This window comes from Odocoileus virginianus, unplaced genomic scaffold, assembly GCF_023699985.2.
Source record: "Odocoileus virginianus isolate 20LAN1187 ecotype Illinois unplaced genomic scaffold, Ovbor_1.2 Unplaced_Scaffold_8, whole genome shotgun sequence".
NCBI classification, from domain to species: domain Eukaryota; kingdom Metazoa; phylum Chordata; class Mammalia; order Artiodactyla; family Cervidae; genus Odocoileus; species Odocoileus virginianus.
Window position 1 is genome coordinate 1,061,807 of NW_027224270.1, and position 15,826 is coordinate 1,077,632.

The 15,826-nt window shown below is 39.4% G+C and overlaps 1 protein-coding gene across 1 annotated transcript in view; it reads left to right on the plus strand.

Annotated features, from left to right (window-relative positions):
* The window catches only part of MAN2A1 (mannosidase alpha class 2A member 1), a 197,235-nt gene that overhangs the window by 140,937 nt on the left and 40,472 nt on the right, over positions 1-15,826 (plus strand). The window contains exons 13-16 of the mRNA XM_020911732.2: positions 599-764; positions 2,187-2,405; positions 3,107-3,229; positions 6,069-6,183. Of these exons, the coding sequence (XP_020767391.1) occupies positions 599-764; positions 2,187-2,405; positions 3,107-3,229; positions 6,069-6,183 (623 nt within the window). The remainder of the gene's footprint in view (positions 1-598; positions 765-2,186; positions 2,406-3,106; positions 3,230-6,068; positions 6,184-15,826) is intronic.

The following is a 15,826-nucleotide window of genomic DNA, read 5'->3' on the forward strand; positions in this document are numbered from 1 at the left end:
GAGCAACTGAACTGAACTGAGAAATGCAAATATTAAGGGATTCCCTTGTGGCTCAGCTGGTAAAGAATCCACCTGCAATGCGGGAGACCTGGGTTTGATCCCCTGGAGAAGGGAAAGGCTACCCACTCCAGTATTCTGGCCTGGAAAATTCCATGGACTGTATAGTCCATGGGGTCGCAAAGAGTTGGACACGACTGAGCGACTTTCACTTTCAAAATGCAAACAGGCAGTTTATGTATTTTCTTATTCAGATTAGGCAAGGATCAGGATATTGTATAGGGCTGCTTATTTTAGATTAATAAAACTATATGTACATAAGTCATTTTATAGGACATAGAAATAACAATAATGGTTCTATTATTGACTTCCATTTGTATAACATTTACTCTTAGAAAGTGAATCATTGTTTCATTATCCTTTGTACCATGTGGTATTTGTTATGATGAAAATTGTCTGTTCTCTGAAAGTTGTACTGGAATGTTTCTGAAAATTCTTCTTGTGTTGGCTTTGTGCTTATCTGTGAGTTGAAATCTTACGAATAGTGTGGCAAAAGGACAAACATCTGGAGACCCCACTAGTAAAGCAGCTGTTTCTACAGGTATCTCGTGGTCTATAACCCTTCAGAACAAGCTCGGAGCTCCGTGGTCTCAGTCTGGGTGAGCTCATCCGCAGCGCAGGTGTCCTCTGCTTCAGGAAAGCCTGTGGAGATTCAAACGAGTGCCGTGTGGGACACAGCAAATAGCGTCTCACAGACAGCCTACGAGGTATGTGCGCTCCGTGGAGCCGAAGCAGGCGTCCTGACAGAGGCGCGGCCAGTGTATAGTTTGTGATGTTGTGAGGCTGCACAGTCTGGGACCCCATGGACGGCAGCCCTGCCAGGCTCCTCTGTCCATGGGACTCTCCAGGCAAGAGCACTGGAGTGGGTTGTCATTTCCTCCTGCAGGGGATCTTCCCGACCCAGAATCGAACCCAGGTCTCCTGCACTGGCAGGCGAACACTTCCCCGCTGAGCCACCAGGGAAGCCCCACTGGCCAGTGAAATGACTCTGAAGGGAAATAGACCCTTTGTTTCCAAAACATTCATGTCTTTGTTAGTATGTATACTGCATGTTATTTTTAGTGCATTATGAGTTTGTATATTGTTCGTTTTTTAAGTGTGTATATTGTAACTCTTTCCTGATGTCATGAAGTAATCATTCCTTGTAAAATTTTGAACTTTTTTGCCTAACTCAATTTAATGAGTTGTAAGTATTGAAAACGAAGATAAATACCTCCTTCTAAATAACTGGATACTTTCAACTTTTCATTGCAAAGATGACAGTAATATCCCAAGAAAGAAAGACTTTTTAAATAAATAAGATGCTTCTTTTCTGAGATATAATTTTGAGAAAAATGTCTGGGTTCAAATAATAGAGGTTTTGGGGGAAATATCTTTGAAGTAAGCAGTATTAAATCGAACCCCCATATCACTGGAAATAATGGACTTCTAGAATTTGGAGTACAACTTAAATTGTATTTCTGAAGACACAGACAAAAACTAGGGAATCTAAAAGAGAATTAAAAGCCATTGCTGGCTGCGCTTATAAGTTTATTATCCTTTAGAAAGAAAGGAAACTGTGATACAGATTTTGATCAGATTTTACAGGAAACCCCTCATATCGAGATTGGAGCAGAAGCTCCTGAAAGGTTGGATCATGTCCCTCGGTGGGTGCCTCCTCCGTGCCTGTTCAGCGTCTGCTGGATCCCCCAGGCGTTGATGTCTGGTATTGATTGGACTAATATGCTTGATGTTTACATTGTTACATTTATTATTTTTTATTTTTAACGTACTGAATTATCATAGTATTGTAAAATGATTCCTAAAATCACTGTCACAGTAAGCCCTTACCATCATGGACAACTTCCATGAGCATCCATTAAGAATACTGTAGGACAATTGAGAATGGTCACATAATTTCATATATTGAATAAAAGCCTTAATGTCTTTGATAGTCCTTCCCACTTGAATTTACTAGGTTCCCTAGCTAAACAGAAATGTGAGTACTCTACCCATAAGTTATAAAAACATAGAATAGTATTATATTCTTCCTTAAATATAGTAGTTTCTTATTTTTACTAGAAGTATAAATAGTTTCCTTTCAGTAGCTTGCATTTCTCTTTAATAACTTCTCTCCTTTATCTTTAAAGGTATCTTTTCTAGCAGAGATGCCACCATTGGGACTGAAAGTTTATAAGATTCTGGAAACATCAAGTTCAAGTCCACATTTAGCCAAATATGACCTATACAATGGTAATATAGCAAATGAAGGAATTTTTAACATGAATAATATAAAAAGTTCTCAAGAAGCTATAACTCTAGAGAACTCCTTTATTAAACTGCGCTTTGGTCAGTCTGGGCTTATGGAGGTATGTTCCAAATAGTTCTAAAATTTATAGAAGGCTTGTCATTTTTGTTATAACATGTGCAGATTACCTATGTAAAGTGGAAAACGTGGACACAGATACTGTGGAGGAAAGGATGGAGAGGTACATGTGCCTTCTCCTGTGGTCCACAGTGCCCACTGCTGCTCACAGCTGTGGTCTATGATGCTGCTGGCCGTGGACTGCTTGTTACTAGTCCACAGATAAGTGTGCAATTGGCGGCTATTTAGAAATGTTTATGGGAACTTTGAAAGTAACTAGACTGAGTAGATTTATTCCTATTAAATTTAATAATAAAAAAATGAGTTTATATTTGGCATATCACTTTAATTTTCTTTTTAATTAATTCACTTTCATTGTACTTCACCAAAATGCTGCTCCATGCATAGTGGAAATAAAAATAAATTCACTCCTTTACTGCAGAAAGTCTGAGAAGTACTAGTCTAATCTCTAGCATATATCTCTTTCTTTGGTGAAATGTGTTCTTTTTGTTCTATTGTGGAGGTTTATTAAGTATAAAATTTGGAGTGTTCATCCAAGAATTGTGAATATTACAGGCTGAATGTTAATCACTTTTAAATCTATCACAAGGTGATTTTTTGAAAATAGACATATGCATGTAGCTAGATACAGTAAGTTTATGTCTTAATACTGACTTACACTAAATTTTTTTTTTCAATCCTTAGGAAATGATAAATAAAGGAGATGGTAAAAGTCTTGAGGTGAAAGTACAGTTTTCATGGTATGGAACCACAAGTAAAAAGGATAAAAGTGGTGCCTACCTCTTCTTACCCGACGGGGAAGCCAAGGTAAGAGCTGATGCTGGGAGCAGTGAATAAGCACTTATTGAAAGAGTCGTGAGGAGCATAATAAATGCCTCTCATTATTATGGTCATCTATTAGGAATAGATGAATTAGCTCCACTGTTATATATCATTATTGACACTTAGCAATTTCTAGTTGAGTATTAGGTGAACAATAATTTCTGTGTTGAAATTCAGTAAGGATGCTACAGTGGACAAGTGCTCCATATGGAAAGAAGCTAGATTTGATTTAGGATTAGGGTGCTGCTGAGTTGTTATGTGCCTGTGTGGCATGGCATAGATGGAGACACAAAATTCCTAGCCATGTGGGAAAGATAGATTGACCACTGGGCAATTTTTCTCCTTAACATTTAGCACTTTAAAAAACAAACCAAAAAAAAGTGTTCTCCGACCTTGACTGCACATTTGATGCAGAAAACCAAAGAAAACAATGATATTTGCTGATTGTTCCACAAGCCTGTGAAAACCTTTGCCAATGTTGTTGTATTTTTACTGTTTATTTTATTCTGTGCATATCATTTCCCCCCATTTTAAAGTTTTACCTTCCTATGTGAATATATTTTGTTTTTCATTGTGACAGTGCTCACAATCTGATATGCTCTCGGAAAATACAATACACTCTTTTGTGATTAAAAACTTTAGCTGTAAGATGAACGAGGTCTGAGTCTGATGTGTTATATGGTAACTATAGTTGATAGCACTCTGTTGGATTATTGATATTTGCTAAAAGAGTAGAACTTAAGTGTTCTCACATTTAAAAAGTGTGTCTGTGTGTATATTATATATATGTGGAAGTAAAGAATTTACTGTGGTTGCATATGTACATTTTACATTTTCTCCCAATACTTTATTACTGTAATATTGTGATAAGCTTTCTTTGTACAGTGCTAATTATTTCCTGAGAATAATTTTCTAGAAGAGTCATTTTGTGTGTTTGGAGCCTTTTAAGACTTTTGACATATAGATACTACTTATCTTCCTTGTCTCTCTAGAAAGATACATATTCATTCTGCAGCTGTGTGTTTTTGAGGGTAGCTATCTAGCATACAACTCTAAACTCTGAGAATTAGCTATATTAAATACTTAACCTATAATAGTAAATGAAAAATACTGTTATGATTTTTGTGATTATTAGTAAGGTTGAACTTTATAATGCTTTCATTTATCTTTAATAATTCTTTTGTGAGTGTCCTGTGTAAGTTCCTGGCCATTTTTCTATTGATATGACTTGTGGATCTGTAAAGATTTTTTATATATTATAAAATTAATCCTTTTTCCTATTTATTGAAAAATATGCCCTCAGTATATCACTGAGTTTGTTATTTTATTTTTCTGTTATAGTAGTTTTTAATTTTTGTGTAGTCAATTTTGTATTTTTCTCTTTAGAGTTTCTTCCTTTGCTTTTACACTTACACCAACTTTCTCCACTTTAAGATAAATTCAGTATTCTCCATGTTTTGTTGCCAAGGGTCCTGTCTCCTTAAAAAGTTACTTTTGCTCTAGAAAAGCCTGCTAACCAAAATCAACGATAGGTGTTAAGGGATTGTTTAGGTCATGCTCAGAATTCTAGTTACTTGTTGTTTCTGTTTTTCTAAAGCATTGAGAAATTAAAGGTAAGCTATAGATCATAGTAGACCTTTCAGGATGGGCAATGGGCCCTCAATATAAGCTGCATCAGTGTTTTCTCACTTCACAGCTTTTGTCATTACACAGGCATTTTGTTTTGACTGACTTTAAAAAAAAAATAGCTTGCTATAGAATATTATACACAATTGTAATTACTATTTTATTTTCTAAATTATTTTATGTTTAAATAACTCTAATATTAGATAGTAGGAAAAAGAGAATCATCATATGTTTACAAAGAAGAAATAAAAGGGCACCAGGGAAAGAGACAGCTGGGTGAGCCAGAACGCGGGGGGAGCCCAGCCGGCACCGCTCGGCTTCCCATCCTCCTCCATGGCTTTCTAGCCATGTGGCAGTTAGCTACAAGAGCTTTGTTAACTGCAAAGCATTATATTAAAGTCAGAATATTTTTCTCTAACCAAAGAGGCAAATATGGAAGAAAATTACACAGTACTGAAAATCTTGTGCTACATTGCAAACTAGCTTTGTATGCTGTTGTTGAGCCTTCTAAGATGTGTAATACTTAAAATTCTTCGTAAGAGCTTTAGATTTCATTTCTCTGCCATATAAGTCACATGTTTTATTCCCATAGTTTCTTGATTCTAGATTCTAAATAATGAAAACTAAACCAGTGGTTGCCATAGTTTTTCCAGGCTTGTAAATTGGCTTTATATTCGCTCAGTTCTTTGGAGTAGAAGGGCGGTGTGTTTCATAGAGCAGTAACCCTGACTGACTAAGCTGTGATTCTGGACCCTGCTTCCAGTTTGTTTGAGATGAATCGCTGTGGTCCTTCTAGCCGCATGCTCCTGACTCTGCTCATCAGGGGACCGTGGTCATAGTGTTTGCCTGGGCAGCGTCACTGCTGTAGAAGTACTGCTCGTTCTCCTGGGTGACACAGGAACCACGGAGAAAAACTTTAATTGGAAATCTTTATGGCAGGGAGAAATGTTTGTAGATCTTCTCAACCAGTCGAGTTGTAACACTTTTATTTTCTATTTTCAGCAGTTTTTGTCTAATGTAAAACCATATATTCAATTTTTATAGCATGTGCATAGTCTGATAGCTTATAAGGTTTGGTTTTCACTTAATATTACATATATCACATGATATGTATTTGCCAGTTTGGAAACTGTGATAAACATTCCTTGGAAAAATTAAAAGCCAAACATTTTTCTTAAAAATGTGATTTCCTCCTCAGCCTTACGTTTACACAACACCACCCTTTGTCATAGTGCAACGTGGAAGGTTTTATTCGGACGTGACTTGCTTTTTTGAACATGTTACCCACAGAGTTCGACTGTACAACATACATGGTAAGAAAACAGAGAAATGCAGTTGTGAAAAAAATGTATACTGATTCTTGAATTCTTGCTTTTTCTTGTGTCAGTTTTAATAATTTAGCAATTGATTTTTGAAGATGACAGAACTTGACATCATACTCATTTGACTTTAAATGGTGGTATTTACCCTTCAACATTCAGAAATGGTCAAACACTTAACTCCCTACGTATACATGTTTTGTTTTTGTTTTTTTTCTTCTGTATATCTTCTCTTTCTTGGGGCTTCCCTGGTGGCTCAGAGGGTAAAGTGTCTGCCTGCAGTGCGGGAGACCTGGGTTCGATCCCTGGGTCAGGAAGGTCCCCTGGAGAAGGAAATGGCAACCCACTCCAGTGTTCTTGCCTGGAGAACCCCCCATGGACAGAGGAGCCTGGTGGGCTACAGTCCATGGGGTCACAGAGTCGGACATGACCGAGCGACTTCACTTTCACTTTCTCTTTCTTAACTGCAGCGTTTGTCATAAGCCATGAGCTCTTTTCTCAGATCAAAAAGCAGTATAGTATTTTTTTATTTTAGGAAATGGAAATTATATCAAAGGTGGCTTTCAATTAATGGATCCCTGACTACCTTTCACACACACAACCTGCCTCAAATATAGAATTTATTGCTATAGTGAACATTATTAGAGTTTAACTTTAGAAGAAAAATACTCTATATTCATTCTGTTTGTTTACAACTCATTATCTTGTAGCATATAAAATCAGGCAGTTTATTACTTTTAGCACAGTATTGAAGCAGCTTCTTTGTTAATCAAGTGGTAAGAAGTAGGCCTTTGATCTGTTTGGAAACTGAACTGTGACCAGTAGCACTGGTTTTTCCATACGATATGACTGGACCTACGGTTCCCAGTCTCAGAATTGTATAGTTAGGTTGGTTGATTTTTAATTCACTGTTTTTAGCATGGAGTACCTTTCCAACCACAATTTTAATCTTAGTAACCAGACCATTTACTGTTGTATCAAATCTCTTAGTAAAGGACCTCATAAAAATGCCACTTTAAATGTTTTGTTGCTGTAAGCTAAGATGAAAAAATTAGAAAAGGAAAATATTCTTTCCCTGAACCTGTAGACAGGTAGACAAAAAGTGTTTCAAAACAAGTAATAAAATAGCTGGGCAGGCACTGATTACTTTGTGGGCATCATGGGGAAGCAAAGGCCACTCTGGGCTTCCGTGGTGGCTCACCAGTAAAGCATCTGCCTGTCAGTGCAGGAGATGTAGGACCCATCCCAGAGCTGGGACGGTCCTCTGAAGGAAATGGCAACCCCGTCCGGTGTTCTTACCTGGGAAAGCCCACGGACAGAGGAGCCTGGCCATCTGCAGTCCACGGGGTTGCAAAAGAGTCAGACACTAATTCACAACTAAACAATAACAGAAGCCTACTGTGTTCAGGGAATTTCTTATTCAGCTAAGTTCAGTTTTCAGATTTCAGTGTCTAAATTTGACTTTGTTTTTAACTTTTTTTTTAACTTCAAACCTCATCGATGCAAAAATCTAACATCAGCTCAAGTTTATCTCACCCACGGAGACATCGAGAGGCAATTTGAGGTCTGGGTATTTATTTTTTAATTATTATTTTTTGTTTTGCGAACACTCCAAGTACCCAGTTAGAATTTCAGGTATGAATAAACTTCATCATGTGACTACTTATGTGATATATTTTCAGGGTAACCCATGGTTCATATGTTGAATTAAAAAGTGAAAACTCTTCTAGATGGCAGGGAAAATCATACTAGACACTAACTTGGTGTCTTTTGCAGTTATCTGCAAACACTTTGAAAACTACAAGAAAGTCTATAGTTTTGAAATAATCTTCTAAAGCTTTTAAGTCAGAAACACTATTTTTGCCTTCCTTTTGTACCCTTGCATAGGTCATTGTTTAGCATTTGAGAGAGTCCTAAAATTCCATCTTCGGCTATGGCCAAAGGTTTCATCTTACGGATATAAAATAGCATGATCACACAGAAGATGTGCCTGTCTACTTTTAAATTTGCTTAAGGCTTCTGTTTTTAACAGGAGGCTCTGCCCTGAGTGCAGCGCGGGGCGCGCGCTGGCCCAGAGCTGCGTGAGCAGCCCGATGCGCTGCCGCTCCTCATCAGTGACTTTGAGGAGCAGGCTCTGTCTCAGTGGGCTTCTGTGCGGGCTCAGGGTCAATACCGGAGATGCAGGCCTGATCCCTGGGTCTGGAGGATCCCCTGGAGAAGGAAATGGCAACCCACTGTGGCACTCTTGCCTGGGAAATCCCATGGACGGAGGAGCCTGGTGGGCTACCGTCCATGGGGTCGCTCAGACACGACTGAGCGACTGAACAACGTGTCTCAGAGGAAATGCTGAAGTAGCTCGTCAGAAAAGTCCAGCTTCTGTATTCCAGCGGGGTGTCTGCTTAACTGCTTTTGCTTTTGTTTCATTGCATTTCTTCACTAGTGCAGCTTCTGAGTTTTCTTCGGATGTCCACTGGATCTGGATCTCATACCAGAGGTGGTTTCTGTGAACTCGACGGCCCTGTTCCCCTTCTGCGGCTGTGGCTTAGCTTGCTGTCGCGTTTCAGCAGCCAGCTCGGAAGTCATTACGCTCTGCCTTGGCCTGTTTGCGTATCCCAACAGATAGGCCTCCTCAGAACTGCGTGCCTGTCTCTCCACCCCTCCTCCCCCACCTGTTCCCCACTGAGCGGTCAGAAGGGCCCAGGGCCTAGTCGGCCCTTAAGCAGGAGCAGGGCAAGAGATGTCGCTAACTCCCCACACACCTGCCCTGCTCTCCAGGGTGGCAAGGCTGGCTCCGATTAGTCAGTTAAGAAATAGAGGTTGTTTTGAACTGGGCACTTAGAGTATTAGCATAACAAAAATAATTAAAAAATAAATATGCAGACCTCAGACTGCCTCTAGATGTCTCAGTGGATGGGATAAATTGAGCTGATGTTAGATTTTTGCAGCTTGAAAGCAGGAAGCTTCAGAAGTTTGTGTGAAATGACGGATAAGTTAGATAAAATGTGACTTTAAAGTGATTCTCCAGATGAGCTTTACTGTACTTGCTTGAACTGAAGCTGAAACCAGCATATGTAACTATTTGAAGTGACAGATCAATCTTCCTTTTTACTCTTTTGAGCCTAGAGCATTTTTTCCCCACCAAGACTGTGGAGAAAATGGGGATATTAGATCACCTGAAGCGCTTTCCTTCAATCTGTATGCCCTCCCACGGTTGTATTTGAGGCACTCTGAACATGCCCCAGTTGTGGGGAGAGCCTTTCCCGGGGCCTCTGTTAGCTGTTTCCATCTGTCCTTGTTTCATATGCTGCTGTGAGGGCGCACGGTGTCTGGATCCTGTCTTCGTGGGTTTTAATTGAATCACGCACCAGCCTGTGACTGAGATGTGAAATCTTCAGGGTGCTTGCCTCTCTAGGTGTTCCCAATACCTGAAGAGCGTTTGGTTATGTGACGCTCAAGTGTCTGTACTAAGAAATGCTTCTAAACTTCAGCCTCGTGCAGGACTCCTTGTAAGCTAAGCTTCTGAGTTGCACTGAACTGAGGCTTTTGAGTAATTGATCAGAATGTATATACACAGATGACCTGAAGTTTGGTGCTATGAATATTTCAGCCGAATTCCATGGTTTTTAAAACTGACTTTGGTTGAAAATTTCTTAAGATAACACAGATATCTATTCTTGAATTTAACTTCTGGATCTATTTTCTGACATAGACTAATTTCCCCCCTTTAAATTGAGGATGCAGTTATTTGAATGAGTACTAATGACTAGAGTCTGTTGTTAGTACTAAGTTCAGGATCCAAGAACAGATGGGGGCTGAAGGGAAGGAAACTATTAATATTTTATGATTATATATTGTAACTACTAGTTTACTAAACCATTTAATCATACAAAAGATTGTCTTATCTCTCAGCAACAAGAGTAAAGAAACAGAAAATGAGTTAATACTATGGATTATCTTACTGAATTCAGTTCAGTTCAGTCACTCTGTCGTGTCTGACTCTTTGTCACCCATGAACCACAGCACACCAGGCCTCCCTGTCCATCACCAACTCCCGGAGTTTACTCAAACCCATGTCCATTGAGTTGGTGATGCCATCCAGCCATCTCATCCTCTGTCATCCCCTTCTCCTCCCACCTTCAATCTTTCCCAGCATCAGGGTCTTTTCCAATGAGTCAGCTCTTTGCATCAGGTGGCCAAAGTATTGGAGTTTCAGCTTCAACATCAGTCCTTCCAGTGAACACCCAGGACTGATCTCCTTCAGGATGGACTGGTTGGACCTCCTTGCAGTCCAAGGGACTCTCAAGAGTCTTCTCCAACACCACAGTTCAAAAGCATCAGTTCTTCCATGCTCAGCTTTCTTTATAGTCCAGCTCTCACATCCATACATGACCACTGGAAAACCATAGCCTTGACTAGACGGACCTTTGTTGACAAAGTAATGTCTCTGCTTTTTAATATGCTATCTAGGTTGGTCATAACTTTCCTTCCAAGGAGTAAGCATCTTTTAATTTCATGGCTGCAGTCACCATCTGCAGTGATTTTGGAGCCCAGAAAAATAAAGTCTGACACTGTTTCCACTGTTTCCCCATCTATTTCCCATGAAGTGATGGGACCAGATGCCATGATCTTAGTTTTCTGAATATTGAGCTTTAAGCCAACTTTTTCACTCTCCTCTTTCACTTTCATCAAGAGGCTCTTTAGTTCTTCTTCACTTTCTGCCATAAGGGTGGTGTCATCTGCATATCTGAGATTATTGATATTTCTTCCAGCAATCTTGATTCCAGCTTGTGCTTCTTCCAGCCCAGCGTTTCTCATGATGTACTCTGCATATAAGTTAAATAAGCAGGGTGACAGTATACAGCCTTGACATACTCCTTTTCCTATTTGAAACCAGTCTGTTATTCCATGTCCAGTTCTAACTGTTACTTCCTAACCTTCATACAGATTTCTCCGGAGGCAGGTCAGGTTTTCTGGTATTCCCATCTTTTTTAGAATTTTCCACAGTTTATTGTGATCCACACAGTCAAAGGCTTTGGCATAGTCAATAAAGCAGAAATAGATGATTTTCTGAAACTCCCTTGCTTTTTTGATGAGCCAGTGGATGTTGGCAATTTGATCTCTGGTTCCTCTGCCTTTTCTAAAACCAGCTTACTGAATATATGTTATATTAAACCTTTCAAATTCTGTTTACTTGAAGCATTATCTTAAAAACCTAAGGTAATGAAAATCTGAAAAAATATATTTAAATTCCTCAAAATCTTTTTAAGTTACTCTTTGATTCTTCTCTCCATAAAGTAACTTTTGCCCAAATTAAGCTTTCTCAGAAAACAAAGTCAAGGAGAAAAGTTAAGCAACACTTCCCAAATTACATAAACTGTGTGGTCATTATTGATTTTGAAACAAACTGATTTGGGAGGCCTGGGTTCAGCCTCGCTTCTGGTTTGTTCTTGATTTGGTATTTAACTTCAGTTTCTCTATTTGTGTTCTCTCCAGATTCTGAAACTAATAAGTGGTGCAGTTTAAAGTCTCTCCTTAACATCATTTAAGCTATTAAAAACACTGTGGTTTCATTTTCATTATTGTTCAGACATTATATTCAAAAAGGTTCCTAGAAATATTGAACTAAAGGAAATCTTGTGCTCACAAGCTTTAAAATCTCCAAAAGATCAGAGAAATTTCAGAGATTTCAAATGAAACGTCATGCTTTGCCTCATAAAAAGTTAAATAAGAAACCCTTTTCTTGGTGACCATAATTTAATGAAATGCCCTTTTAGAGCATTTCATGATTTCTAAAAGATTATTTTGTTTGTAGAAAATAACATTTTTCTGGAGGAACAGGTGAAAGAGATGGGGATTAATTTTTTATTACAGTGTAATCATCCTTCATTAAACTGAAGCTTTAAGTGTTACCAAATATGCTACTTTAGCTTTTATCACTAAGCTTGGATTTGAAGATAGACCATCATACAAGCCAAAAGCCCTACACCCCCCTGTGTTATAGGAATTTGATATTTTACCGTCACAAAAACATACCTGTCTTGCAGTGATGATCAGTGAGTGGCATTCACTAGTTTAGTTTCATTTGTCTTCAGAGTTGCAATTATTAGACTTTGGTGCCCTGGTTTTCTGGCACCAGCTGCTGCTTTGAAGAGTTAGATTGCTGTTGGTCACCAGTGGGGTGTGCAGTCCCTGGCATGGCGTTTGGGTCTCAGGTCTGTTACAGTGTGTGCCCTCGAGGCTTTTCCCACCCTCAGGACTTTGTTCTCCTAGGCAAGTATTCCTGAGTGAGTGAGTGTGTCAGTGTAGACCATGGTTAAGCCCTTAGGAGAAATACCGTAAATGCAATACTGTTACCTGTTCTCCACCAATCATATTATAAAAGTGTAGTGTGTAATGGATTTTGGCAAAGAAAGTACAGAGTAGCCTGGGGGTAAAATGCAATGAACTGCCATCAAAAAGTATGGAAGAAAAGACTTTCCTTTGGCTGAAATGACTGATAACTTTTTTCCATGGGCATATTTGGTAATCAAAGAGAGCTTGCTTAGTTTTCCTTCTGTTTTGAATATATACTCTAAATGGATTCATAACATGACCCTTAACTTTCAGAGAATTGAAATGAACTTTATCCAGTTAAACATGTTAAGAGAGTTCGTGTTGGGAATTAGAGATCTGAATCTTTAGTTTTGCCTCTAAGCAAACTAGAAAGACTTTGAGTTTGTTCTGTAAGTTCTTAAGAGAGAAAAACTAGATGGTCAATTAGGTATTACCATCAAAGTGTCTTCACAAAACTTACTTTCACATGAAGTTTCTTTAGTGCTTGACTCCACGTTCAAGGTCAGGAGGGGTGGCTGTGAGGAGATACCCCTCGTCCAAGGTAAGGAGCAGTGGCTGCACTTTGCTGGAGCAGCCGTAAAGAGATACCCCACATCCAAGGTAAGAGAAACCCAAGTAAGATGGTAGGTGTTGCCAGAGGGCATCAGAGGGCAGACACACTGAAACCATAATCACAGGAAACTAGCCAATCTGATCACAGGACCACAGTCGTGTCTAACTCAGTGAAACTAAGCCATGCCGTGTGGGGCCACCCAAGACGGACAGGTCATGGTGAAGAGGTCTGACAGAATGTGGTCCACTGGAGAAGGGAATGGCAAACCACTTCAGTATTCTTGCCTTGAGAACCCCATGAACAGTATGAGAAGGCAGAATGTTAGGATACTGAAAGAGGAACTCCTCAGGTCAGTAGGTGTCCAATATGCTACTGGCGATCAGTGGAGAAATAACTCCAGAAAGAATGAAGGGATGGAGCCAAAGCAAAAACAATACCCAGTTGTGGATGTGACTGGTGATAGAAGCAAGGTCCGATGCTGTAAGAGAGAGCAATATTGCATAGGAACCTGGAATGTTAGGTCCATGAATCAAGGCAAATTGGAAGTGATCAAACGAGATGTAATGTCAACATTCTAGGAATCAGCGAACTAAAATGGACTAGAATGGGTGAATTTAACTCAGATGACCATTATATCTACTACTGTGGGCAGGAATCCCTTAGAAGAAATGGAATAGCCATCATGGTCAACAAAAGAGTCTGAAATGCAGTACTTGGATGCAATCTCAAAAATGACAGAATGATCTCTGTTTGTTTCCAAGGCAAACCATTCAGTATCACAGTAATCCAAGTCTATGCCCTGACCCAGTAATGCTGAAGAAGCTGAAGTTGAACGGTTCTATGAAGACCTACAAGACCTTTTAGAACTAACACCCAAAAAAGATGTCCTTTTCATTACAGGGGGCTGGAATGCAAAAGTAGGAAGTCAAGAAACACCTGGAGTAACGGGCAAACTTGGCCTTGGAGTAAGGAATGAAGCAGGGCAAAGGCTAATAGAGTTTTGCCAAGAAAACACACTGGTCATAGCAAACACCCTCCTCCAACAACACAAGAGAAGACTCTACACATGGACATCACCAGATACTCAACACCGAAATCAGATTGATTATATTCTTTGCAGCCAAAGATAGAGAAGCTCTACATAGTCAGCAAAAACAAGGACGGGAGCTGACTGTGGCTCAGATCATGAACTCCTTATTGTCAAATTCAGACTTAAAGTAAGAAAGTAGGGAAAATCACTCGACCATTCAGGTATGACCTAAATCACATCCCTTATGACTATACAGTGGAAGTGAGAAATAGATTTTTTTTTTTTTGAGAAATAGGTTTAAGGGACTAGATCTGATAGAGTACCTGATGAACAATGGATGGAGATTCGTGACATTGTATAGGAGACAGGGATCAATACCATCCCCATGGAAAAGAAATGCAAAAAGGCAAAATGGTTGTCTGAGGAGGCCTTACAAATAGCTGTGAAAAGAAGAGAAGCGAAAAGGAAAGATATTCCCATTTGAATGCAGAGTTCCAAAGAATAGCAAGGAGAGATAAGAAAGCCTTCCTCAGCGATCAATGCAAAGAAGTAGAGGAAAACAACAGAATGGGAAAGACTAGAGATCTCTTCAAGAAAATTAAAGATACCAAGGGAACATTTCATGCAAAGATGAGTTCAATAAAGGACAGAAATGGTATGGACCTAACAGAAGCAGAAGATATTAAGAAGAGGTGGCAAGAATACACAGAAGAACTGTACAAAAAAGATCTTCACAACCCAGATAATCACGATGGTGTGATCACTTACCTAGAGCCAGACATCCTGGAATGTGAAGTCAAGTGGGCCTTAGAAAAGCATCACTATGAACAAAGCTAGTGGAGGTGGAATTCCAGTGGAGCTATTTCAAATCCTAAAAGATGATGCTGTGAAAGTGCTGCACTCAATATGCCAGCAAATTTGGAAAACTCAGCAGTGGCCACAGGACTGGAAAAGGTCAGTTTTCATTCCAATCCCAAAGAAAGGCAATGCCAAAGAATGTTCAAACTACCACACAATTGCACTCATCTCACACGCTAGCAAAGTAATGCTCAAAATTCTCCAAGCCAGGCTTCAGCAATATGTGAACCATGAACTTCCAGATGTTCAAGCTGGTTTTAGAAAAGGCAGAAGAACCAGAGATCAAATTGCCAACATCCGCTGGATCATCGAAAAAGCAAGAGAGTTCCAGAAAAACATCTATTTCTGCTTTATTCACTATGCCAAAGCCTTTGACTGTGGATCACAATAAACTGTGGAAAATTCTGAAAGAGATGGGAATACCAGACCACCTGACCTGCCTCTTGAGAAACCTATATGCAGGTCAAGAAGCAACAGTTAGAACTGGACATGGAACAACAGACTGGTTCCAAATAGGAAAAGGAGTACGTCAAGGCTGTATATTGTCACCCTGCTTATTTAACTTATATGCAGAGTATATCATGAGAAACGCTGGGCTGGAAGAAAGCACAAGCTGGAATCAAGATTTCCAGGAGAAATATCAATAACCTCAGATATGCAGATGACACCACCCTTATGGCAGAAAGTGAAGAGTAACTAAAAAGCCTCTTGATGAAAGTGAAAGAGGAGAGTGAAAAGGTTGGCTTAAAGCTCAATATTCAGAAAACTAAGATCATGGCATCTGGTCCCATCTCTTCATGGGAAATAGATGGGGAAACAGTGGAAACAGTGTCAGACTTTATTTTTCTGGGCTCCAAAATCAC